We start from the raw sequence: 25,789 nt of genomic DNA, 5'->3' as shown, positions 1-25,789 counted from the left end.
AGTCTACATCTTACCATCTGCAAGTCCCACTACACACCTGAAGGCAACTCAGTCTCCTCTCCTCCACACCTCCAGTCTTGCCCTCCATCCTGTCATCACATCAAATACACACACCTGAAACTCTATTTCATCCCAAGCTACTCTGCACTGTCCGGAGAATGATATGCGGTAGCTGTGCTTTGGCTATGAATGTGTGAGTGCTCTGTGTGTAGCTGGCAATGTAAAAGAATACACAGCGGGGCTGGAGTGACCGCTCAGCAGTTAAGAGCACCGATGCTCTTACAGAGGACACCAGAGTTCAGTTTCCAGGACGTCAAGCCCCTCACAGCCATCTGTAACTACAGCTCCAGGGCAGGTGATGCCTTCTCATGGTCTCCATGGGCACCTGCACGCATGTATCATATACATACACAGGAATAAAGATAAAAAATAAATCTTTGCATATATATATATTAAAATATTCTTTTTTTTCTTTCTCCACTACCCTTTTCTTTTTTGTACTGAAACTAGGGCATTGTGTATCCTAAGCAAGCATTCTACCACTGAGCTACAGCCCCAGCCCTCAAGTGGGACTTTTCTTAAGGACAGAAGAACCAAGAACACATAGCTGGGTGTGGTGGTACATGTACTTGGGAGGCATATTTCTGTGAGTTCGTCCAACCCTATCTACACAGTGAGTTCCAGGCCAACAAGAGGTACACTATGAAATTCTGTCTCAAAAGCAAAACAAAACATAAACGTGTTAAGCTAGAACTGGGAGGCTGACTAATAATTCTACTGACCACTTGAAAGTACTAATCATATGCTTTCTACCTAATACGCAGAGCCTGCAATTATATAACATACATTTCCATTACTCATTGTATATATTTTGTTGGGTCCAGATGGTCTTCAATTCCTTTCTCAAGCATGAACCCTGACAGAGATGTGGTCTCCTGACTGAAAAACTGTAGGCATGAGATAAAGCCTAGGAGGAATGTGCACTGGGGCAAAAGAAGTCAAGGGCAGGGAAATGGGAAAGAAAGAATTCAGATGATTCAGCCAAAGAGACTGTTTCTCAAACTCGGCTTGCAATCTCCAGGTGCTAGTTAAACAACATATAAACAGCAATGGGGAAAAAAAATAAGAATTGCTCATTCTGGAAGTGAACCCAGGCTCTTGTGTCTCTGTCTCCCATCACCTTCTTTCCAGGACCCTGAAATGCCCAGGTGTGTTGACCATTGTCAGGAGCCAGCTCCGGTCAAATATAAAAAGTCCTTCTTTACAGAGGCTTGGACAGGAGACACCTGCCCTGGCCGGAGAGCAATTGACATTTATTCCTCCCCCCACTTCCTCTTTCTCTGCTTCCTCCTTTCTCTTTAAAAATCCCATTATTATCAATAAAATTTAGACCTTGACAAGACCACTGCTTGGTCTCGCTTCTTCTTTCTCGACCATTATTTTCAGGCTTGGTCCACCTCGAACCCACGAATTACCGGAGCCCCCCTGGCCGGGGCAGACCATGGCATAACTGTTTAACATATAGTTTCTAAATGTAATAATATCCTAAAATATAATCGTTAATCATATATAATTATGTATTTGTGACACATATGTCCCCAAATTCAGATCTATCTTTATATCAATGTCACTAGAAATTAAGGATTTTCAGCAGAAGAGATAAGGAGTACAAACAGAAAATCAAAATACTGCTAAGTGAAAACCTCAGTTTTTAATTCGGATTCTCACGATTTACATAAATTGATTAAGCATGCCAGTAAGAACTCATCGACATCTAAAAACGCCTATTCACACTAACCCCTGACAAGCCCAGTACCGGTTATCCTCTGGTAGTAACAAACACAACTTACGCGCCCCCACCCCATCTTGTGACTATAAAGGCATCCAGGATTTCCTAAAATGTCTAACCCAAGACAGTTCAAGAGGAGAGACTGGAAAAGCATCGCTAGATACGAAGGGAGACGACACAGGAAAGGGGAGAGGTTTCTACACAGATCATTCAACTCGGGAGGGACGCCTCGTCCACACAGCAGCGTTAGGGGCCACCTCTCCATACCTCCCCCGGGCTTCCCAGTTCTCGTGCCTCCACTCAGGGCCAGACAGAGACACACTTGGATCCCAAGGCACATCACGGATTACCAATGCCCACTCTCTCCGGAAGGGCGTTTTCTGTTTTAATTGTCTCTCTATTCTGAGAAGAGGGAGGGGGGAGGCAGGGAAGGGAAAAGCAAATTTAAAAAAAAATTACAAAAATAACCATGGGTCGCTAAGAGAAGATAATCTTCACAAGGCTGCAGCCAACCCTGCACCTTGCTCCCTCTCAAACGTGCATTTTTCAGTCTTAAGGGGACGTGACTGTGAGAATTCATAGGAGCCGGTAAGGGGGCGGGGGTGGGGGGGGTCCCAGCGCTGGGCGTACACCCGCAAATACCTTCCGGCTCGCTGACTTCTAACCAAAGAACTACATGTTCCTCAGCCGGATAGCAAGGGCTCGCCCAGTCCGCCCCGACCAGCCTGTCCTCCACTACGTCACTCACCGCTCTCCACACCCCACCTTACGCTCTCTCCGCACCGCCCCGCAGAGCCGCACCCCCGCCCCCCGCACCTCCCACCCTCGCTCCTCATTGGCTCAGAGCCCCGCTCGTTTCCGCGGTTGCCAGCGGTAACGCGAGGCGGGCACAATTTCGGTCGCTAAGACGCCCCACTTCCGCTTCCGATCGCCCGGCGGAAAGCCCAGCCCGCTTCGCCCCGACCAATGGAGCGTGGGAGGTAGGCGGGACTTGGTTGGTGTGGACCAAACAGACGCGACCCGGGGCGGCCAATGGGGGTGGGACGGCCCCTGTAGCGTGGCCCGGGAGCCCCCACGCCCTCTCGCGTCCTTCTCTCTCCCCACCCGCTCCCCCGCCCAACACGGCGCCGCCCCGCCCGATCCTGGATTCCGCCCGGCGCTGGCCGCAGCTTGACGGAGACGCCGGGGAGCCAAGATGGCAGCTGCCGACGGCGACGACTCGCTCTACCCCATCGCGGTGCTCATAGACGAGCTCCGCAATGAGGACGTCCAGGTGCGCCCGGGGCGCCCTGCCCTTAGAGCTGGGTCGTGGGGGGGAGACCGGGGACCTGCGGGGCGGCGGCGGAATGCGGGACGGACGGGGAGACAGAGAGATGGCTCCGGCTGCTCCGGGAGTGGCGGAAGGCAGCGGCGGCCAATCAGCAGCCGCGTCTCATCGTGCCGAGGGGCGAGACTCCATGAGACGGCGCTCCTGATTGGCCGTGGGCCCCAGCGGAGGGCAAGCCTCGAGGGTCCCTCCTGGGCGCGCGCGGCCGCCCGGGGAAATCTGTGCCCGGCGGCCCGAGATGGGCTGGGGCAGGGAGCCTGGGGCCGGCGGCCCGTCGGGTGATTGGCGGCGGCGGACTCGGAATGACCCCCCCCCCACCCGGGGGGGCGCGTGAGCCGCCGAGGAGGGGAAGCCCTCCTGGGTGCTGGGGACCTCGATTTCCCCATTGCTCCTCGGTGTTTTCCATCCTGGGCCCCAGGGGTGCTGATAACCAGGGCAGCAGCCCACTCCTCTCGGGCCTCCGCCTCGTATTGATGCAGGAGGAGGGGAGAGGAGGACGTGGAAAGGCATCCTCCTCTCCCGAAATTCGACTAGCCTAATTCAGGGACGGGTCACGTGTGCACACGCCACCCCACCCCACACCCCCTTCCCCAGGCTCGCCCCAGGCCGGACTTTTTGCCAAGGGAGGTGATAGTTCAGGTTGGCGGGAGAAGAGTGACCCAGGCCCAGGGGCTTTTAGTGGGTCTGCTGTGGTTCTGAAAAAAAAAAAGAGAGAGAGAGAGAGAGAGGTCAGACCTCAAGGCCTGAGGATGACCTTGTGTTCACGTTGTTCCATCGCCCCTGGCTTCCGTTTTCTACCAAATACCGGCTAATAATAGTCCTGGCTTACCCCGGTGGCTGAGGAGAGGTAGTAAAATAAAACTGGCCGCTTGTAAAGGCCCCGTAAATGTTAGCTGTTATATTTGAGGGGAGTGGCTTGTTGTGGTACCGTGCTCTGCGGCGGTGCCCCTGTTTCTCCTGGTGGTGCACTGGGTAACCTGAGGCTGCGCCCAGCCTCTAAGTCTCGTGGATATGATTCAGGTTCTGCTGCCAGACAGGCTGGAGCTGTATTTCCGGGCCTTGCACGTTTTGCTGATTGACCCAGGCAACCCAGTGTGAATCTCTTCGGTTAAATGGGAATAGCAACCTGGTTTTAGTGTCGAGTAAACACATGCGGTGTTACCAGGAATGTCATTGTTGGGGGCAGGCGTCGTGGTGCATGCCTGCAATCTCAGCACTCAGGAAGCAGGGGTGGTAGGTTCAAGGCTAGCCTAGTCCACATAGTGACACACTCTGTTGTATCAACAAAGAAACAGGCTGGTTGCTGCCCAGGAGCCAGGTGTGAAACAGGTAAAGAGAACTAAATAAATATACTACCACCTGTGAAAAGGGACGAGACCTGTCGGTGTTGCGATAATGAATCAGCAGTTGTTTGTTGGGCCTGTGTTCTGAGCTGTGCTCTGGGTGTTTGGGTACATCTGGGAGGAAAAGGACAAAAACTGGCCTTGGAAGAATCTACCTTGTAGTGAGGAGTGGCAGATTGTGTTGACTGTGAAAGGTTGTAAAGAGAAAAATAAGGAATATAGGGTGTATTGTTAGAGTAAGTGTGGAGAAGTCTTGTTGAAAAGTTGAGCCGGTACCTGCTTGTGGTCAAGGAAGGAATTGTGGGGTTCTGGGCAGAGTGCATAACATCTAAATGTTGGTCGAGGAATTGGACCAGTTCAGAGACTCCTTCCAGGATGCAATGCTTGAGAAGTTGGGGGTGAGGCTTACAGAAAGAGGGACTATACCTGTGCAATGACTGTAGTCCTCAGCTTGAAGCTATTTTTGCCACCAGGGATGTTTAGCAATGTCTAGGGATGTTTTGGTTGTCATAACTGGGAGATTGTTGCTGCTTTTAATGGGTATGCGTCAGGAATGCTGTTATACATTGTTGTTGTGTATAGGCCATCCCTCATGGAAGAAAAAAAGTCCCATTTAAAGACATTGGTACTAAGGTTGAGGGAAGCTCTTGGATGAAATATGCACCCAGGGATAGTAAGGAAGTTGGTTAGTTTAGGTCATTGTGCCAGTTTTGTAAGGCTTCTGTAACACTTTACCATAAATTTAATAGTATAGAGCAGCATAAAGTTTTATTTATGGTTCTGGAGATGAGAAGTCTGTCATAAGTCTCACTGGGTGAACATGACCTAAGATCTGGCAGCTGATTGATAACAGCCTAGCTTTGAATTCAAGCCACATGGCCTCACAGCTTTCTGCCTCTTCTTCAGCATTCACAGTGCCATCTTTCTGGGGGGGAAAAAAAAGGACATTGTTAACAAAATCAAAATTTTTGAGTGAAAGAACAGCTGCCCACAGGTGGCAGGGAAGCGCCATATTTAGGATCCCAATTCTTATGCATATTTGGTTTTTTGAGGCAGGGTTTCTCTGTAGCTCTGGAGCCTGTCCTGGAACTCGCTCTGCAGACCAGCCTGGACTGGAACTCACAAAGATCTGCCTGCCTTTGCCTCCCAAGTGTTGGGATTAAAGGCATGCGCCACCACTGCCTGGCTAATGCTTAGTTTCTGGTTGGGGGTTCATTGCTTTCCATAAAGTGTCTGCATCAGCATCCTTGCTTTTTAAAATGGCATTTCTGGAACAAAACCTCAAAGCAGAGTGTCGAGTGTGTTACTACACAGGGAGCAATCTGTAGATGTTATGTGCTGTTATTAGTGGCATTAAAATTATGACTGTGATTGCATCTGCTCCGTGATACCATCCATTGTTCTCAGGGCTGCTGTTCCCCAGTTGTGGCCCATGCATTTCCCATCGTCCACCTGGGAGATGAGCACAAACATCTGCATGCCTTAAACACAAAGGGGGGAAAGGAAGCAGGCTGCTAGGACAGCCATCCCTGTAGAATTTCATTGTAAAAATTGAGGCAAGAACATTGGAAAGCTAGTGCACAGGTCAGCAAAATACAGGCTTGGACCATATCCAGCCACTGCCAGCTTTTGCAAGTGAGGTTTTGCTGGAATACAAGCCAGGCCAGTTTATTTACATAATGTCTCCTTCCCATGGCTGTTGCTGTGCTTCGAGTTCAAGTTCAGTGGTTCAGCAACAGTGAGTGGCCTGTGAAGCTGGGAACATTTACTGGCAATTTAAATAACAATTTTGCTGGGTACTCAGCAGTGCACTGAGCACCTACAACCACAAAACTCAACAAAACCCATGTGGAGCTTATTGGGGAGGAGATCAAGGGGACTAGGTGCGGAAATGAAAAGGGGGGAACAGGTGGGAAGCACTTGCTTAAAAGGGAACGCTTGCACCTGTGTACAGAGTCCTAACACAGCCATGCAATGGAGGGCCCTTTGAGCTTTCTAAATGTCTGCCTGAACGCAGGTATGCTACCCTCCCTGGTGTCAGGGGGCGGGGTCAGCATAATGCCAGGATATCAGCAGCACCTGCAAACTTACTGCCAACATCTAGGGATTGTTAGTGTTTGCAATATTTGGTTTTTTAACCTTTCCATAGACCCCTGCATATCTTATAGGCCTTAAATAAGTTTTTCCGAACTTAAAGTCCTTCATTTATTCTGATTTTTTTTACTACCAAAATGAGATTGGGAGCCTCCTTTGTTGTTTCATTGCTCCAATAGCCAAGGTAATGTTGTTCTTTTTGTTTTTGTTTTTGAGGTAAGGTATTGTTTCGTAGTGCAGGCTGACCTGGAACACATGTTGTTTCTGCAGTAGCCTCTCAAGTGCTGGGGTCACAGGCTTGTCCTGCTGTGGTCAGGTACAATTTTCATCATAGCATTCTGTCAGATTCTTAGCATAGTCTGTGAGCTCAGAGATTGCCTCCTAAATCCCCTGATGCAAGAACCATACTTGTCCGGGATCACAGTCACTTGTAGACCTCTTTCCAGGTGTCTGGGGCCTGGAAAGGGAGCAGATAGAGAGAACCCACTCCCTCACCTTCCTCCGTCTGTCCTCTTTTCCTTCCAGGAAGAGTTCCCCTGTGTGAGAATGGTTTGTAATCCCTCAAGCATCGCCTTTTTCACAACATTATCTTGTTACATTTCTGGGACAGCTCTGGACCTGGGTAGAAAGAAAGCACCCTGTGGTGAGGTGGAAACAGACAGGAAAGTTGACATAGTCAGCTCTCAGGACTGGTCTAGGCAAGAGTCTCCTCTTCTGAGCCTCAGTTCCTGTCGGGTGGAGAGGCATGGTCACATGTGTTCTTCCCTAGGATGAAAACCATCAAGTGAGAACCTAGCATGTAAATACTTCAAGGCAGACCAGTTGTATGTGTTAGCCAGTCATTTGCCAAGGCTGATGTAGTAAATCACCACAAACATCAAATATATCCTCTGGAAGTCCTAAAGGCCAAAAATCTGAAAGCAGGTTGTCAGCGGTTCCTCTGAGGTTCCAAGGGAGGTCTGCCTCTTATCTGTCCCAACTTCAGGGAGCCATTGGCTATTCTTGGTGTTCTTGGCCTTGTGGCTATGCCACCCCGCCATCTTCCTCCGTTTTTACATGGCCCTCCTTCTGCAAATGCATCTTCTCTGTTTCGTTGCTTATGGGGATACTCACGGTCTAGGACCAACTCTGAATTGAGGATGGTTTCATCTTAAGATGAAGCACACTACTAGCAAAAATGTACTTTCATATTCACAAGTACAAGGGGTTAGGACTGGTTTGTGTCTCCAGCCCACATGCTGTGTGTTAGAAGAGCAAAACTGCTTGCTTTTCCTGAGCTCTCACACCACAATCTCGAGAGTTCCGTGATCCTCAGTGGCCCTTGGTTCACCCACTGACAAACAAGCACTCACTTTGCAGTGGCCCCCACCAGCCTAGTGCAGTTGGGATGCTGTCTACTAGGAAAGTGTCAGATCCTACAGTTGAGGTCTCATCCCAAGATTCTCCTGACCTTGAGATGCCAGTTGTAAGCCCAGGTCTTTAACCTGTGCTTCTTCATCAGCTGGCTATAAATCAGGGTTCCCAGCATACCCCATTTTTGTGATTGGCTGACTGAGGAAAACCTAGAGAGGTTTCAACATTCTTCTTGGCCTCTGCAGCATTACTTCTTCTGGGGTGTGGGACCCATTCTGAAATGGTATTTATAGTTGATCAGGATAAATCCTTTATGGCTACTGTAGTGACTGTGACTGGCTTTGTGCAAGAGACATTCTGGCTATTTCAACCTATGTGAGGGAGAAGCTACAATCCAGAAATAAGCAAAAAAAACACATACCTACATGGAGATAGCATATAGACCCCATATTGTGAGTCAGCCCCACTGAACTAGAGGAATTAACACTGTTAATGCTGGTCTTGCTTTTTGTTTTGTGTTTTTTAGCATACATTAACGTATATAATATGGTTTCATTATGGCATTCTCCTGCGTCTTATATGATGTATTTTGATCATAATCCTTTCTGGACCCTGCCGTTCTCAGTTGTCCACTTCTTCCCACAGTCTCCTCACTTACAGTCATCTTACTTAGGGTGGTTTATAGGAGTATCAGTGAGGCTTTTTGTTTTGTTGTTGTTTTGGGTTTTTGTTTGTTTTTGGGTTTTTTGTTTTGATGTGGGCTTGCTATGTAGTTCAAGATGGTCTCAAATTCAAGATCTTCCCGCCTCAGCCTTCTGAGTGTTGAGGTCACAGGGGTGTACCAGTGCGCCCATCTACTTCTAAATTGTTAGTTCTTGTTGCCACTGTTAGCCATGTTTGTTGAGATGGTTTCTCTTGCAGCTGAGGCTGGCCTTGAACTTGGTATATAGTCAAGAATGACCTTGAACTTCTGATTCTCCTGCTTTTTCCTGTTACCACCTCCCAAGTGTTCTCTGTAGTAATGGGAGGGGGACTGGAGGGGGTTGGTTTTAGACTAAACTTGGAAAGATCCAGGGGATTCTAGCTTCTGTTGCTTCCATTGCTGTTGTTAAATTTTTTTCAACACAGGATTTCTTGGTTGTATTTTACTGTTACCTCCTGTTGATCATTGAACATCTTCATGAATAGCTGGGGGGGGGGGCGGCTAACGGTTTCAGAGCTGTGGAACTCCCATGGGTTCAAAATTCACAACATTCTCCCTTCTTTTTCTGGTCCTTTTGTTAGCTTCGTCTCAATAGTATCAAGAAGCTCTCCACCATCGCCTTGGCCCTTGGGGTTGAACGAACCAGAAGTGAGCTCTTGCCCTTCCTCACAGGTAAGGATTTCTGCAGCCCAGGTGCAGCGAGGACAGTTGGGTGGTCCTTGCTAATGAGTAGAAGTCTCACTTTAGATTAATAAATTATAAGTCTTCCCTATGCCGCTGTAACAGTCCTCTGAGAGAATGGTCTGGAATGATGGAGCACTAGAACCTAGTTTAAACACAGCTTCAACTATAGCATTGACTTTAGACAAGTTTCTTCAACTTTGTTTTCATCTCTAAAATGAAGATATCTTCTCCACACTGTATTGCTGATGGGGGCATTAAAGAGCAATGAACATTAACCTTTATTACACAGGTGTGGCATGCCAGTTGGCCACAGGAGTCTCTCTAAGATACTGAGTTAGCGCTTAGCTCACACAGTGTTTATAAAAGTGTCTGCGCTTATATGTGCATCTCCATTGCCGTTCATCTCAGTCTCACAGCAACACCTTATAGCAAGGAGTGCTCCTGTTGCTGATTTGTACATAGGAACCTGACGCACAGAAAGATGAAGTAACTCTCTTCCCTGGCATTTTTCTGTCTGGAGGTGATCAAAGGGATTTTGTATTTAGGCTCCATAGCAGGCAGTATTAGCTAATCGTAAAGAGTTGTGATCTGGTTTTACATCTGCCTGTGTCAGAGGGTTCGTGGCTAAGACAGGCATGATAGTGTAACCCAAATGAAAACTAAGGCTCCTGTGATGAGCCGGTGACAGGGCCAGGTGTGTGGAAAGTGGGGCTCTCTTAGCTTTTACTAAATCCACAGTCTGCAGGTGCCATCTGGCACTCAGTACAGTGGCTGGCACAGTGTGGGTCACCTTACTAAATCTCTGCTGTCATTATTCTCATTTCACCGCTACTATATGCACTGTAGTCAGAATTGGAACCAAAGGTTTTCAGGACTCTGTTACTGACAGTGATTTGTATCACATCATCTCCTGTGGATGACCTGGGAGAAGTAGAAGGCCCAACCTTTTGGCCCTCTCCTATTTGACACATGGATAGCTGAGGCCTCTTGAGGTACAATGTGCTGTCCACTGTGGCATTGCTAAACTAAGTGTGCAGGTGTGACTGCACCCAGCCTGAAGAATAGATGTCTTTATCTGGCATGAGCAAATAGTCCCAAACCAGCAGTCTTCCTTTGACAGACTATCAGAGATACCCCCAAGGTTTTAGGATGTTGAGACAGAGGCTGCTCTTGGGACCGCAGGGTTACATGAATATATGATACAGGGGAAAAGCCAAAGATCCCTGGGTTTTGAAATAGGCTGTGACCTTACCCAGCTGGGAACCTGGAGATGCCCTCCAGCTCTTGGGCTCAGCTCCTAGGTTGAAAAGCTGTTCTGTAAGAAGTGTTCAGTAGGCACTGTAGGTGATTCTGAGAGGAGAGAGCTGTGCTTCTAATGAGAATAAGCAATGGGAGTGATTCGTGGATGGGGATGGGGTGACAAGGCCAGCAGGACCAGGGGGACTGGGGGAGCCACCTAGGTTATAATGGGTTACCTTTTCCCGGCTTTCTGTACTATATGGAGCCTCTTAGGGTTAACCCTGTAGATGGGCATAGATAGAAGGTGTGTGAGGGGAGGCAGGGAGGTAGCAAGCCTGTTGGAATGTCCAGGAACAAAGGCCCTGTAGTCAGACGGCCAGGGTTCAGGACTGCTTTGCTGTTTTCCTTCCTCTGCAATGTCAGAAATCACATAAGAGTACCACGACAATTCACTAAGCTTAGAGGGAAAATGCTATTTGGGTGTATTATTTGAAAATTGCATGTGGCATTTTAATAAACCAGATGGGAAGAACTGTGGGAGCCAGAATGTGCAGGAGACCAAAGACTGAAGAGGAGCTGTGATTCAGACAGATTTATTTTTGAGCTGCTGGAAATCTAAGTAATGTCAGATTTCTTCTGCTTTGGGCTCAGAAAGTGTTCAGAACAGCAAGCAGCAGGCACGTGTCCCGGACAGTGACAGTGTTTCAGAGAACATTCAGCTTTTTGGGGGGTGGGGGATCACTGAACTATATTAGTTTACTAGGGACAAAAAGCCTCAGACTGGACATCTTCACCAGCCGTGGTTTCGCAGTTCTAGAATCTGCAGCTGGGAGGTAAAGATACCAGTAGTGTTGACCTAGGTTTCTCCTGAGGCTTCTCTCTGCTTGGCTTCCTCGTGGCAAGTCCAAGGTCGAGAATGTTAAAATGCTGGCCGGTGAACAGCCAGCATTTCCCTCAGGAGAGCCAGAACCTGAGAGATGCCTTTGAGTTGGGCAGTGCAGGGAGTTTCCCTGTAGCTTGGTCGCTCATTCTTTTAACTGACAAGCTTAAGCACATGCTGCTGTTGGCTGTGTCAGGAACTGGAGCACGCCAAAGCTAGTCTTGGCTGCAAGTGATCACAGCTGCTGATAGGGTGCCTGGTAAAAGTGGAAGAAATGGGAGAGAGCGAGTTCGGGCAAAGGATCTGATTAACTCTAGCGGCTTCTTGGAAATTCTGCAAGCAGCAGTGGCTGAACCAAGCCCTAAAAGGTAGGAAAGAATTTCCTGGCTGGAGATGCAGGAGTTCCTGAAAGCAGGCAGTGCCGTGTGTTTTAGCTGCGCCCAGTCAGAAGTTCCACTCAATGTCCTGTGCTGCATACACGTGATTGTGTTTGCCCCCATTGAGAGGAAACCAAGACTGGGGCTTGGAGGTAGTGGTGACACTCAGTTAACACCCCCCACCTAGCACAGAAAAGGCAGTTGTGGGACTTGTGCTCACTCTGCTCGGCAGGTGGAGGGTGGTGAAGAAGGCAGGTGGTGAGATATGGTGCTGACAGCTAGGAGGCGGAGGGCTGTGTGCTTTTTTAAGCTTGGGTCACTGGTTCAGCTTGGGTCTTTGATGGACTTGCTCTTTGTCCCACAGACACCATCTATGATGAAGATGAGGTCCTCTTGGCCTTGGCCGAACAACTGGGGACCTTCACCACTTTGGTTGGGGGACCTGAGTATGTGCACTGCCTGCTGGTGAGTGACAGCTGGGTGGTCCCCAATCCTCTTCCCCACCTTGAGGTCAAAACTGTAGTTCTGCCCATGGGGACCAAGAAGGAGAGGAATTTGGAAGGCTGGAGGTTATCCTGCATTCTGTATACTTACCACACTAGGGCCAGCTGGCTCCCCACTTGTAGGCTTATGGGTTTGGCAAGAGTTCCACCACTTACTTATATGACTTTAAGAGTACTAACCTTTCTGTCTTGCCTATGTAAATTGGAGGCCACTGAAGTCTACCCTGATATCTGACTTAGATTGCCTCACTCAGGGAATATAGTGAGTACTCACAGTTAGATGCTGTGGTTGTCATGGTTGGGCCGGAAGATAACTTGATATATGAACCACATAGGGTGCCAGGAAGCTGAGCCATCCTGTCAGGGACTGGTAGCTAGTAAGTGGCAGAGCTGGGTTTTCAAGATTATTTGCCTGAGTGCACCAGGCTGTCCCTTGCCGTACCACCTGCCTGTGCGTCTCTGTTGGGTTACCCCTGGGCACACGGAGAGGACCCAATACTGACTGACAGGACCTGCTGTGCAGGGAAGGAGAGCCTATGGTCTTTTCAATCTTGGCTGGTAGCTGCTAGTAACTTAGGCAAATTATATAGCCTGTGTGCTTCAGACTCTTGCTCTTTGGTTAATGAGGACAGTGTCAAGACTGTTTCACAATGCTCATATAAATGAGTGACAAATATGTGAGCAATATAGTGGTGTTCCTAACACCCAGTACATGGGTGTTGCAGCCAGCATCAGCAAGGACTCCTGTACATTGAGAGCCACACACACATGGGCCTCCTTGAGAAATGGTTCATGGACCCAGTGAAGTTCTTTCAAGAATCCTTATGGCACGCTTGTGGTAAAGGGTGGGGTGGGGAGAACAAAGGAGTCTCATTAGACCAGCCAGGTGGTGGGGTTCCAGAGCTGTGACATTAGGGAAAAACACTGTTTTCTCACCACAGCCACCCCTGGAATCACTGGCCACAGTGGAAGAGACAGTGGTGCGAGACAAGGCGGTAGAATCCTTACGGGCCATCTCACACGAGCACTCACCGTCCGACCTAGAGGCTCACTTCGTGCCTCTAGTGAAGCGGCTGGCGGGTGGAGACTGGTTCACCTCCCGCACCTCGGCCTGCGGCCTCTTCTCAGTCTGCTACCCCCGAGTATCCAGTGCTGTGAAGGCAGAACTTCGACAGTGAGTCCTCACTTGCCCCTGGGTGGCCCGCATCCCTGTCACCTTCCTTAACGTTCCTGGCAGCCTCAGCCCCTCTGGATCTTTGCAGAACCTAACGCTGCTGCGCTCTGAGACCTGCTCCCTCCTCAAGGCCTGTCCCGCCTGACCTGTCTTCCCTGACATTCATTCCTGCCATTGGTTATACATGGCGTGCTCGGGACAGAATCCAGAACTCCATACAAGTGGTGTCTGGTGTTACCTGCAGCCTGCCCCTGGTTTAGACACCTCAGTAGACGTTCCTGGCAGTCGCTCATTGCCTTGTTTGTTACTCAGACCCGTGAAGCCCAGGTCCTGATCCGTCACTCCTTAGTACTAGATGACAGCCATATGCACATACTGCGATGTCTCCATTAGTTCCTCTGTGTCTCTAACTGAGGCTTCTCACAAGGAAGACCCGTCGTTGGCATTTTAAACAGTTTTACGGACATAGCCAGTCATTGGTACTTCGTTGTGCACTTTCACTGACACCTCAAGTCAGCTGCGTGGGGACGTGCCGTTGCCTTGGGCCCCATGTTTGTAGGACTGGGAAGAGAGGGCCTATGAATTGTAGAACAGAGTCACCATTGTCAGCAGCAGCGTCTAGAGCAGAGCCAGCTGGGCTAGGCTGCCAGCTGCTAGGACTTCCCAGGATCCTAAGGCCAGGCCTCCATCCATCCCAGGTACTTCCGGAACCTGTGCTCAGACGACACCCCCATGGTGCGGCGGGCCGCAGCCTCCAAGCTGGGGGAGTTTGCCAAGGTGTTGGAGCTGGACAATGTCAAGTCTGAGATCATCCCCATGTTCTCTAACCTGGCCTCTGACGAGCAGGTGAGTCGGTCCCCGGTGCTTACCATGCTCTTGCCTGCTCAGGCAAGAGATCCTCGGAGCTCAGTGCACCTCTGCTTCCCCACCCCACCCCTACTCTCCCCAGGACTCGGTGCGGCTGCTGGCAGTGGAGGCGTGCGTGAATATTGCCCAGCTTCTGCCCCAGGAGGACCTGGAGGCCTTAGTGATGCCCACCCTGCGCCAGGCCGCTGAGGACAAGTCCTGGCGAGTCCGCTACATGGTGGCGGACAAGTTCACAGAGGTAGGTTGGTATGGTGTCACAGGAGGAGACACTGAGGTTCTCTGAGGGGAGATGGGAGCCACAGTGTGGGAGCTGGCGTGCTTTATTGAAACGACCACAGTCCTCAGTCTCAATGAGCAGCTGAGAGTGCTAAGATGAGAGCCATCTGAAGCCGAGTTCCGACTCCACGACATCACGTTCCCTGACCTCACAGGGAAAGAAAGACACAGTGCGAGAGTCAGTTGTCAGAGCAGTGCCTTAAGCCAGACACAAGGGTCAGGATTGAAATTTCCTTACCTGACAGCATGCTTCTACCCCTCCACTCCACCAGCCCCGGTGCTGAGAGTTGATGCCAAGGCTTGACCCATTTGAGCCATGCTAGGCAAGTGCTCCACCCTGGGTTGTACTCCCAGGCCCATAGTTGTTAGCGGTGCCTTTGGGGGAGGGCCTGCAGTCAGTGAATTGCACACAATCCTTCCCTTCAGGGAGCAGGCCGAAGGTCAGCAGAAAGCGCTGATGGAGTGTGCTATTCTCTGTGCCTCCTGGCAGTGAGGGGAGGATGAGGAAGTGACATCTAGATAGGAATTGTGTCCCAGTAAGAAGATGGCCTGTGTAGAGGATGTAAAGCTGAGAGAATGAGCAGTGGGGCCCTGGGATTCAGTGAGAGAAGGGACGGAGGTGATGGATGAGAGCACCCCTTGGCCGGGCATTGGTGGCGCACGCCTTTAATCCCAGCACTCGTGAGGCAGAGGCAGGGGATATCTGTGAGTTCAGGGCCAGCCTGATCTACAGAGCGAGTTCCAGGACAGCTTCCAAAGCAATACAGAGAAACTCTGACTGGGGGTGGGGGGTGGGGGGTGGGCATGGAGCACCCCTGGAGACATGGATAAGAATACCCCCGGTGATGATGATCGCTGGGGTTGGCTAGAAGGCTCAGCCCTCAGGACTGTGTGCTTGGGTACAGTGAAGTTGTTTGACGTGTGGCCAAATGGCTTAGTGCCACAGTAAAGGCAAGTCCGATTCCTGCCCCTTCTGTCTCAGAGGGAAGCAGGCCTTGGAAGATGGGACCCTTGGGCTATGGAAGTAACAATTTGCCCACAGCAGACCACAAACATGGTCTTTGTTTGATTGTTACTTGTTTTTGAGTCAGGGTTTTTCTGTGTAGCTTTGGAGCCTGTCCTGGCACTCTCTCTGTAGACTAGGCTGAGTTCACAGAGTTCACAGAGAACCACCTGCCTCTGCCTCCCAAGTGCTGGGATTAAAGACTTGTGCCACTACCACCAGGCTTCAAAAACATGTTCTTAAATAACAGGTAGTATGTGCCCAGCATAATATGAGGTCCTGCAAGGTTTTTACTCATTTATTCTCCTAGCAGTGGTAAGTCATCCTGCTTCCAACTGGTCCTCCAAGTCGGTTAAAGCAGAACCACACACATCCTTTTCCTGGGTCCCTGAGAGTGGCAGGGCTCGGGTGTCTTCCTCTTCACTCTTCGTTCATTTTAATTACAAAAACGACTCCTGCTTCTTGTAGCGAATTAAATAAAATACAAATATGCTTATATTTTCATGTCAGATGAAACTGGGAGCCACTTAACTGTGTTTAGGTAATGGAAATCCAACCCAAGAAGCCTGAACAGTAAGTGGAAAACATACTCCCAGAACATTCCCTTTGTTTCTGAGGAGGAAGCCAGCGTGCAGAGATGTAGAGGTGCTGACTTCACCGGGGATCGTGTGGTGCTGGGATCAGGTCCCCAGTGCTGTGGCTTAGCATTGTCCCGGTGCCTTCACCTCAGTTTTTGCGTAAGCTCTGGGTGGCTGCCAGTCTCTCAGCGCTGCCCCTCTTCTCTTCGTGTACAGCTCCAGAAAGCAGTAGGGCCTGAGATAACCAAGACAGATCTGGTGCCCGCCTTCCAGAACCTGATGAAGGACTGTGAGGCCGAGGTGAGGGCCGCTGCCTCCCACAAGGTCAAAGGTTGGTGCTGGCAACCAGAACGCAGCTAGATGGGTGGATGTCGGAGAGGCAGCAATGGGATTGGGCCGTGGCGTCTCACCAGCACCTTCCCATCTCTGTCCACAGAGTTCTGTGAAAATCTCTCAGCTGACTGCCGAGAGAATGTGATCATGACCCAGATCTTGCCCTGCATCAAGGTAATGGCGTACTTGGGTGTAGGACTTGAGAATGCCAGAGAGGTGAAGATTTGGTTTTCAGTACAGTCCCATCCAAGCTAGATTTGCATCCTTCTAGGACACACAGGAACTGGGTTTTAACCATCATGGGTTTGGCTGTAGGCAAAATCGTGAGGGTTACACAACTGACCCTAAGGACCTAAGGGGTGTGTTTGCCCCTCAGAGGCCACCGAGTTCCCTCATCCACAGAGCTTGGGGAATGGGGCAGTGGCTGCTGGAAGCAGGGCTCACATAGCAAACAAGAGAGGACTTGTGAATAAGTGCAGTGCATGCCTGAGCTGCCCTGCCTATGTTACACGTGGGAGAGTGTGGTCTCCTCAGGCCAGCAGGGCTGAGGTCTGTGCAGCCACTCAGACACTGAGCTGCATCCTTCTCCTCCCCAGGAACTCGTGTCAGATGCCAACCAGCATGTCAAGTCAGCACTGGCTTCAGTCATCATGGGCCTCTCTCCCATTCTGGGCAAAGACAACACCATTGAGCACCTCTTGCCACTCTTCTTGGCTCAGCTAAAGGATGAGGTAATAGTACCAGGAAGGTTTTCAGCTCTTTGCAGAGATGACAGACTGCAGTTCGCCGGGTTGACCAAGAGTATTTTAGAGTCTTGGCACCACACAGCACACACCACACTCCCTTCTCAACGACAGGTGTGAGTGTCTGCTTGTTCACTCTTGTTAGACATGCTTCATGCGCCCTTCACATTGCACTCATCCTTCCCCTGAGTGCTGAGGGTATAAAAAAGACCAGGACAGTGGTGGTGATATTTACAGCCCCACAGAGTGTTCCCGTGGAGAGGAACAGACGTAGTTCCATTCAGATACTGTCGGTACTGGGAGAGGTGCGCCATGGTTTTTAGGCTCATGTGCCACAAAGCCCCTAATACAGTGGCATAGAAAGTTACCATTACTCCTCTCGCATCGTCCCAGCTGGTCCTGTGGTGAGGTATTAGCTTTGCTGGCCTGGCTTTCTTGGTCTGAGGTCACAGCTATAATTTTATCTCTTGGCTCATTGAAGGGCTTCTCTCTAGCTTGTGTCTTCTACATGTTCCATTGACATAGCCAGTCAGGTCACCATACTTGTCTGTGCAGGTGGCCTAGACCACAGAAAAGAAAAGATGTCACTGTGGTGACAGCTCAGGGAATTGGATTTGAATATGTAGACAAACGCAGTGGCTGAAAGAGATCTTTTTAGGAGAGTGTAGCCAGTATTAGGGAGAGGTGAGAGAAAGGGCCAGTGTTCTTGGGGTGCCAGCCCAGAGTGATGCTACCCATTCTAATTCTTTTTTTTCTGTTTGTTTGGTTTTTTGTTTGTTTGTTTTTAAGATTTATTTTTATTGATTATGTATAGTGTTCTGCCTGCATGTATCCCTGCAGGCCAGAAGAGGGCACCAGATCTCATTCCAGATGATTGTGAGCCACCATGTGGTGGCTGGGAATTGAACTCAGGACCTCTGGAAGAACACCCAGTGCTCTTAACCCCTGAGCTATCTCTCCAGCCCCCTTCTAATTCTTTAATGGAGCACTTTGATAGAGTACCCAGTAGCTGATTCTATAATGGCAACCCAGTTCCCAGGCTGGGACATAGATTTCCTCACAGGCTGTTCCTACTCCAGAAGTCTTTAGACAAAGTTAGTGAAGTCACTTGAAAGGTCTTAACATTCGCAGCTCTGGGTCCAGTTTCTATTACCACCACCATAGAAAAAAAACAAAACAAAACAAACTCTTCTGGGTTTGGGGTTTTCTGGAAAAGTTGCTTTCAGTGGCCTCTGTGAGGTCTATGCGTTTGTTCCTATAGATGTCTCTGCTCTGTGGCATGAGTGGGAATGGCTATGGACTGTAAATCAGGGTTCGCACTGCTTGGAGTCTGGCAGTTCTGAGACTCATCACATGTCCTCCCTGGTCTGGCATTAGCAGTTGAAGTGATGGGAATGATAGAGAATGGGTCCAGACACTAGCAACTCGGGCACATCGAGGGGCTCCCATTTCACTTTGCAGAGCCTCGGCTGCTGGGAGACTAGATGGCTGTTTGATTATTGCCCGTCACAGGCGATACCCAGAGGGGAGCTCTTGCCTGCTCCTGACACGCTCCTAGGGCCGCCGTATGTTTTGTGTTCTCTTAACCCGCCTGTCCTCTTCCCAAGTGCCCTGAGGTACGGCTGAACATCATCTCCAACCTGGACTGCGTGAACGAGGTGATTGGCATCCGGCAGCTCTCTCAGTCCCTGCTCCCCGCCATTGTGGAGCTGGCTGAGGATGCCAAGTGGCGGGTGCGGCTGGCCATCATTGAATACATGCCTCTGCTGGCTGGACAGCTGGTGAGTGAGGAGCCAGGTTTTGTTGGCCCTGAGGTGATAGATTTGGGGGTCTGATCTGGTCTGGTCATGGCCCCAGGACCAGGGCTGTGGTGCAGTTACTAGGGGCTTGAAGCCTTGGTGTAGGCATTGAGAGCTGCCTGTGGGGAGGACTGGACTCGGGAACTGGGCCCTCAGCAGATGCTGCATGGAGTTTAGGCAGAGGAAGAAGGCTGGTAGCTTTGACGGGTTCAGCATTGCCTGATTCTCTGGGACCCCTTCCTCCTCCCCTCCCTCAATTCCTTCTCCCTACCCCTCAGTCCCTTACCAATCTTTTTTTTTCCTGCAGGGTGTGGAATTTTTTGATGAGAAACTCAACTCTTTGTGTATGGCCTGGCTGGTTGATCATGGTAAGTACGCCAGCAACACAGTAGGAGGGGTTTGTAGCCATGGCAATGAACAGAGCTGCCATGTTTCCTTGCTATCAGTGCTCACTGGGACCCACTCTGTTGCTGTTAAAAAAAAAAAAAAATCTTGAGAGAAGTGAAGATGTGGGGTGGGTTATCTGGACTGGAGTTGGAGAGCCACCAAGCAGAAAGGCATGGATTTGAACCCTTCTCTTTGATGAAGCATAAGCAAGTCCCTTCCCATCTTGCAGCGTTACACTCATGTGTCTCTCCAGCCCTTGAGAGACTTGTTCCTAATAAGTGGATAAAAAAGAGTCACTGTTTTTTCTGTCAGGCAGTTTTAAGTAGTATGCATTAAATAACTTGAGATACAATTTGCACAAGCAGAGCCTCAGTTAGCATGCCTGAATAATGAGGCAAATGGAGTCTTTCTGTTTGGGTGGCCAGAAGGTGCTGTATGAGAAGAGACAGGGTACAGCGTAGCAAGCGCCGTTTCCTGTTTTGGGTCAGTTGACTGCACCTGTGTGTGGTCTGGCTGTGGGCAGAAACAGGTGTGACTGTCACCCCTCTCAGTCAGTCACTCACCCTGAATCACCCCCCTTGTCCTTTCCCTGCTTCAGTCTACGCTATCCGAGAGGCTGCCACCAGCAACCTCAAGAAGCTGGTGGAGAAGTTCGGGAAGGAGTGGGCCCATGCCACTATCATCCCCAAGGTCTTAGCCATGTCTGGAGACCCTAACTACCTGCACCGAATGACTACACTCTTCTGCATCAATGTGAGCACCCCAGCTGCCTATCGACCCCAAGTGACCAGTGTCTCCCTGAAACGAAGGTGGAGGGGGGCGCTTACCTACCCAGGTGTTGCCCTTGGAAACAGAAACATAACTTGGTGCCAGGGATGAGTCTCTGAGGACTGCAGGCCTGAGCCTGAGTTTGCAGTGTCAGTTCAGGCCTCTGGGGACCGGGGATTGCACAGTGAGAGATTGCAGGATTGGTGTGCTTGTGTGTTGAGAGCAGCGGTCTGAAGTTCTGAGCACCCTCCACTTGTTGCTGGGCAGCAGGGCACATGTGTTCACACGGCAGCACCTTGTGCTTGTTGAGCAGGAGAGCAAATGTGTAGCTCTGGGGTTAGTCCAGCTCAATTCCAGCTGTGCCACACACCAAAGGACCTGACCAGTCAATATCTTGGTTTGCTCGCCTTTGGGGATGTATGTTTATAGTGGGAAATTACCAATAGGGAGTCAGGTAGAAATGTAAGGGTATTTAAAAGGGAAAAGCCTTACTTACTGAGCAACCTAGCCAGAGCAACCTAGCCAGCCAGCGTGGCAACAATCTGTACGCAAGCCCAAAAGAGAAACCGAAAGCGAAAACGCAGTCACCCTACGTCCCCTGACCACGCTCTCACAAGCTTGCAAGGGCGTGGTCAGGCACATCTGTAGCCAGCCCCTAAGTGGGCGTGGCTACAGCTTCCCCTACATATGTTGGTGCTCACCAGGCTGTGAAGAGTAATGTAATAGAGTGCACAGAACAGTTGTGATTCTGTGTCAGAGTAGACTTACTCGTTCGTATTCATTAGCATTACATGGGCATACTGCTTTACTGACAGGTAACTCCTACCCAAACTAGAAACTAAAGGATGGGGTGCAAATGACTTTAGGAAAATATATTGCACATTTCCTCCATACTACAATTCGGAGACTCCTATATTAAGCAGGGATTTCAGGGGTTAGGAATCTAAACCACTCAAACACTGAGGATGAAGGAAATCCACACATAGAGCCCAGACCATCCCCAAATGAAGACAGGGAGTTTAGGGCTACAATCTGGCGATGACCCAGGTGGCCTGGTCAGTGGGGAGACATGGGGACTTAGCACTGACCCTTGAGTAACCCTGCTTCTGCCGTTTACTGGTCTCAGGTGCTGTCTGAGGTCTGTGGGCAGGATATCACCACCAAGCACATGTTGCCCACGGTTCTTCGTATGGCTGGGGACCCAGTCGCCAATGTCCGCTTCAATGTCGCCAAATCCCTACAGAAGATAGGACCCATTCTTGACAACAGGTGAGGTCTGGGTCTTGTTCTAAACATCTTATATATTTAAAGATGTAGCCCAGGGTTTGAAACCTTTCTTGTGACCCTAGCCTGTTCTTTCCTCTCCACATCTGTTTTCTCTATTTTAGAATGAGGATTCACTCCCACAGAATAGAATGAAGAAAAAGAGAGGGCAGTTGGTAGTTGCGGCCTTACACTGCAACAAATTACTACAAAATGAAATTTATGTACATAACTATTTATGTACTGTGTTTATGTAGATAGTTACGCTTGTGTCTAAAATTTATACTTGTACCACAGACATCAAAAACCAAAAATACATGTAATAAATTACACAACATTTCTGGTGAAGCTATTAAACAGTGCCCCAGGAAGCTTGGGGAAACATGTATACATAATTAACAAACAGCAAGGTGGGATATTCATGTCTTGCTGGAACATTTTCCAGAGCACACAAAACAGTAGATACCATTGTTGTTTGATGGAGAATTGTCCATTTTCTAAAAAATGGCAGGGTCACTCAGATGCCTGTGTAAAATAAATGAAATTCCTGCTGCTGCATAAAAAGTTAATCTGAAATTAGTTTTCAAACCAGAACCAGGATGATGAATTAAACTTGTAGAAATTATAGAAGAATGTCTTCCTGACTTGGGCAGGACCTAGACCAGCTAAGTTGTGAAAGAAGCGATTGGTAAGGTGGCCTTTATGCAGATGAAAAGCCATTTATCAGAAGCCTAACCCCTGACAGGGTGGAGACGTTCTTATGTGTAAAGAACTCATCTAGAATCTGATAGGAAGACAAGGAAACTTCAAGACACAGATGGGAAGAAGACAGAGGCAAGTAGGGCTTGTGGCATTCGAGTGGGGTATTGGAAGCTGGAAGGTGCAAGTCACGAGGAGAGAAGGCAAGTAGCCCATCAAAGCCATATGTGACAGCGTCGTGAGGAAGCCTCTGATTTTGTGTAACTTAAACATAGGATCTTCACATGCTCAGTGAGCACGTGAGGAGGTGCATCTCACTAGATGCTGAGCATTGTAGGGCATCGGTTCACTTCCTAGCATCCAGACAAAAACTCACAAGTGCTTGTAACTCTAAGTCTTAGGGTATCCAGTACCTCCTTTGGCTTCTAAGAACTGACACACACACACTGATGACTGTGAACTCCTAAAAGTGCACACACAGACATGTAAATAAATTATTTGGGGTAAAAGATCTAATAGCCAGGCATAGTGATACACAGCTTCCAGTAGTCCCAGCACTCTAGAGGTTGAGGCAAGAGGGTCATGAGTGGTAGACCAGCCTGGTCTACATAGTTTGAGGTCACATGTAACTATGTAGTAAGACCTGCCTCCTCAAAACAAACAAAGCAAGCAAGTAAACAGAAACAAAACAACTCTAGGTGTTAATGAGGCGGTGATTGTATGGAGAGAAGAGGAGCTTCCTCTAACTAAAGGGAACATCTGATGCCAGTATGTCTTGTCTCTGCTCCATAGCTTTACACCTTGGTCTCTGACATGTTCCTGCATGTCTCAATTTAATTACAGGACAGGCAGATCTCCCAGGTAGACGCCACTTGTAGGTCCCTTGAAACCATGAAGCCTTTGATTGGTCCTGTCTTCTGGTCTGGGCTCATCCGGAAAAGAGTCTAGAGCCATGCACCTTTGTATTCATACCAGACACATGGTGCCTTCGTGAATATTCATTTCGTCAGTAAAGGCTCTACTCAGATCCAAGATGTGTTGGGCTCTCCAGAGCTGTCCTTGTTTAGCTGACGCCGAGCCTAGGGATCAGGGATTTCTCATTTTTATATTTGTGTGTCCTTGTCCTGTACTCTGCCTTGTGATTTGGTGTGTCTGTCTGTCTCTGATGCTTCCCACCTGAGACCCGCTGCCCCAGCCTAGCCTGGCTCACCACCTTCTTTGCTTCTCCCTCTCCAGCACACTGCAGAGTGAAGTCAAGCCCATCCTGGAGAAGCTGACCCAAGACCAGGATGTGGATGTCAAGTACTTTGCCCAGGAGGCTCTGACTGGTAAGGGCCTGAGAATATAGAGTCCCTGGAAGGGGGGTGGGGTCCTGGGAAGGGGGCAATGCTGAACAGTGTAGGTAGGGACTGTGGTTCGGTTCTGAGGCCTGACTGTTCCTTGTTTCCCCAGTTCTGTCTCTTGCCTGATGCTGGAAGAAGAACCATTGCCGGCCTCTGGTGTCCACTCTCCAACCCCCACCATGTACCTCCCATAGGGAGGTGGTGGGGGCCATGACTGTCACTCCCTGTGCATGGTCTGACCCCAGGCCCCTCCCCCCAGCACGGTTCCTCCTCTCTGTAGCCTGGAGAGACTTATCTGTCCACCTCCCAAGGGGCTGGGGCAGTGCAAGTTGGGGCAGGGCAGCGGCCTGAAAGGAAGAGCTGGCTGTTCCTGCCCACACTGGGAGAGACGGAGCATCCTAGGTCACTGGCTCCTGCTGCTGTAATAGGGAACCCTCACCCTCTACTTACACCACCACCCTTTCTCAGACCCCCAACCATGGTTTTTTTGTGTGTGTCAACTGTGCCATTTTTATTTTATTCCTTTCCCTACTCTTCACACAGAGAAATAAAAGTGTAGAAATAGTTGGTCCTCTCTCTAGTCTTAGTCATCAGAATGGAGGAAAACTGCACTCACTGCCTGGGGGCTGTGCTCTTCATGTGAAGACTGTCCTGCAGCTAATCACTCCAGCTGTCCTGGAGGGGAGGAGGAGGACTTGGGCAGAGACCCCAGAGGCTGCTTGGCAGAGTCCTGGGATGAAGTTTAGGTTTTCAGGCACCAGCAGAGTTCTCAGGTTGGTGTGGTGTTAACTGGGTTACACCTGTGATGGAGTCACAGACCCATTGTGAGCCCTCTGTGGGGTAGCACTCATAAGCTCTGTGGGCCACTTGCTGTGCAGTCATGTTGGCTGGGGAATCCATGTGTAAGTCTGAGGGCAGACCTTCATAGGAGGAGGTTTGGTTAGGGCTCTGTGAGGAGTCTGAGGACATGGCTTCGAAGTGCTTTGTAGGCACTTTGTATGGAGACAAGATCTGCCTTGCCCTTTTTGGGGGGCGGGGGTTTCTTTGTATTGCTTTGGAACCCGTCCTGGCACTCACTCTGTAGACCAGCATGGCCTCAAACTCACAGAGATCTGCCTGCCTCTGCCTCCCGATTAAAGGCATGTACCACCACTGCCCAGCCTTGCCCTTAATTTTTAAGATTGATTTTTTGAAAGTTTTTTTGTTTTTTCAGTTCTATTTATGTGTGTAGCCATGTGTGTGCAGGTACCTCCAACGGCCAGAAGAGTGTTAGTAACATGGGTGGTTGTGAGCCTTGTGATGTGGATGTTGGGAACCAAACTCCCCCCTTCATGTGGAAGGGCTGATTTTCAGCTGGCTGTATAACTCCTTTGGTTCAAAGCATTTTTTACTGGAGCATGTAATGGTGTGACTAAATTCCAGTCAAAATGACATGGGAAGAAATAGAACTCACAACGTACCCCAGGGAAGGCATGATCGTCCTCTCTGTTCTCTGGAATGTAGCCCAAATGTCTGGATTAGGGGCTGTCATCTCAGACCAGGGAAGTCATGGTGTAGGCCAGGCAAGGCAGAAGCGTAAAACAGCCTGGATCCCTCACACTGAACAGCCGGCCGTTACTGGTGACTGGGGAAGTGTTAACTGACTGGAGTCTTCTCTTGAAGTTCACCCCAATTCTGATAAAAGGAGAAGGGTAGACCAAAAGCCCCCCAAAAAGGAACATGGGACTTAGAGATACATTGTATACTAGGGTGGGTCTCACAGGAAGTGGCACTTGGGTGACACGTGACTCACCTGGATGGGAAGCAACTGTGGTGACTGATTTTATCAGTTCTGCCCTCGTGTTCCTGAGCCCTTGTTTTATTGGCGCTTGTGGGCTGTGGGGGCCAAGGACAGGATCCTGCAGCTGTGCTGCATGCCCTTGAATGGAGTTTCCCTGGGTGAGCACTGGGCTAAGAGTCTGACTTTAATCCAGTCCTTACCACTTCTACAAACTGACGCACACAACTTGGGAGTCTGGATACTTAGCACTGATGAAAGCAAGTTAGAAATTCAGGAACACATTTAATGGGGTTTCCAGGGAACTGTCTCTAAAATAATATTTGTGTGGCGTCGCCTTAAGCACTATCACTCAGCTTTCCTTTCTTGATAGTGACTTTAAAGACAAGGGACATACCACTCAGAAGTATCCACTTGGGCGAACATGTACACAGAGCTGTAGGATTCACTGGCATTAAGTGTGGCTGATCACCAGGATAGGCCTGGT

General features: G+C 49.6%; 1 protein-coding gene across 1 annotated transcript; it reads left to right on the top strand.

The window, feature by feature from the left end:
• Positions 1-2,903: 2,903 nt before the first annotated feature.
• On the top strand, positions 2,904-24,092 carry Ppp2r1a (protein phosphatase 2 scaffold subunit Aalpha). The gene is made up of 15 exons (XM_027398700.1): positions 2,904-3,062; positions 9,191-9,281; positions 12,154-12,254; positions 13,234-13,466; positions 14,165-14,312; positions 14,416-14,571; positions 16,407-16,521; positions 16,627-16,697; positions 17,120-17,254; positions 18,874-19,047; positions 19,373-19,433; positions 20,051-20,205; positions 21,347-21,489; positions 23,419-23,510; positions 23,635-24,092. The coding sequence occupies exons 1-15, from the start codon at positions 2,985-2,987 to the stop codon at positions 23,649-23,651; spliced, it is 1,770 nt and encodes a 589-aa protein (XP_027254501.1). The 5' UTR covers positions 2,904-2,984; the 3' UTR covers positions 23,652-24,092.
• Positions 24,093-25,789: the final 1,697 nt, after the last annotated feature.

This window comes from Cricetulus griseus, chromosome 9 (genome assembly GCF_003668045.3).
Source record: "Cricetulus griseus strain 17A/GY chromosome 9, alternate assembly CriGri-PICRH-1.0, whole genome shotgun sequence".
Lineage (NCBI taxonomy): Eukaryota > Metazoa > Chordata > Mammalia > Rodentia > Cricetidae > Cricetulus > Cricetulus griseus.
This window is presented reverse-complemented; position numbering and strand designations above follow the sequence as displayed.

What these genes read in the sequence shown, in the direction of transcription:
- Ppp2r1a (XM_027398700.1), top strand. Translation starts at nt 2,985, where the DNA reads ATGGCAGCTGCCGACGGCGACGACTCGCTCTACCCCATCGCGGTGCTC. An exon ending in GGCCTGGCTGGTTGATCATG is followed by an intron (nt 19,434 to 20,050) that starts GTAAGTACGCCA and finishes TCCCTGCTTCAG; the next exon opens with TCTACGCTATCCGAGAGGCT. An exon ending in GGACCCATTCTTGACAACAG is followed by an intron (nt 21,490 to 23,418) that starts GTGAGGTCTGGG and finishes CTCCCTCTCCAG; the next exon opens with CACACTGCAGAGTGAAGTCA.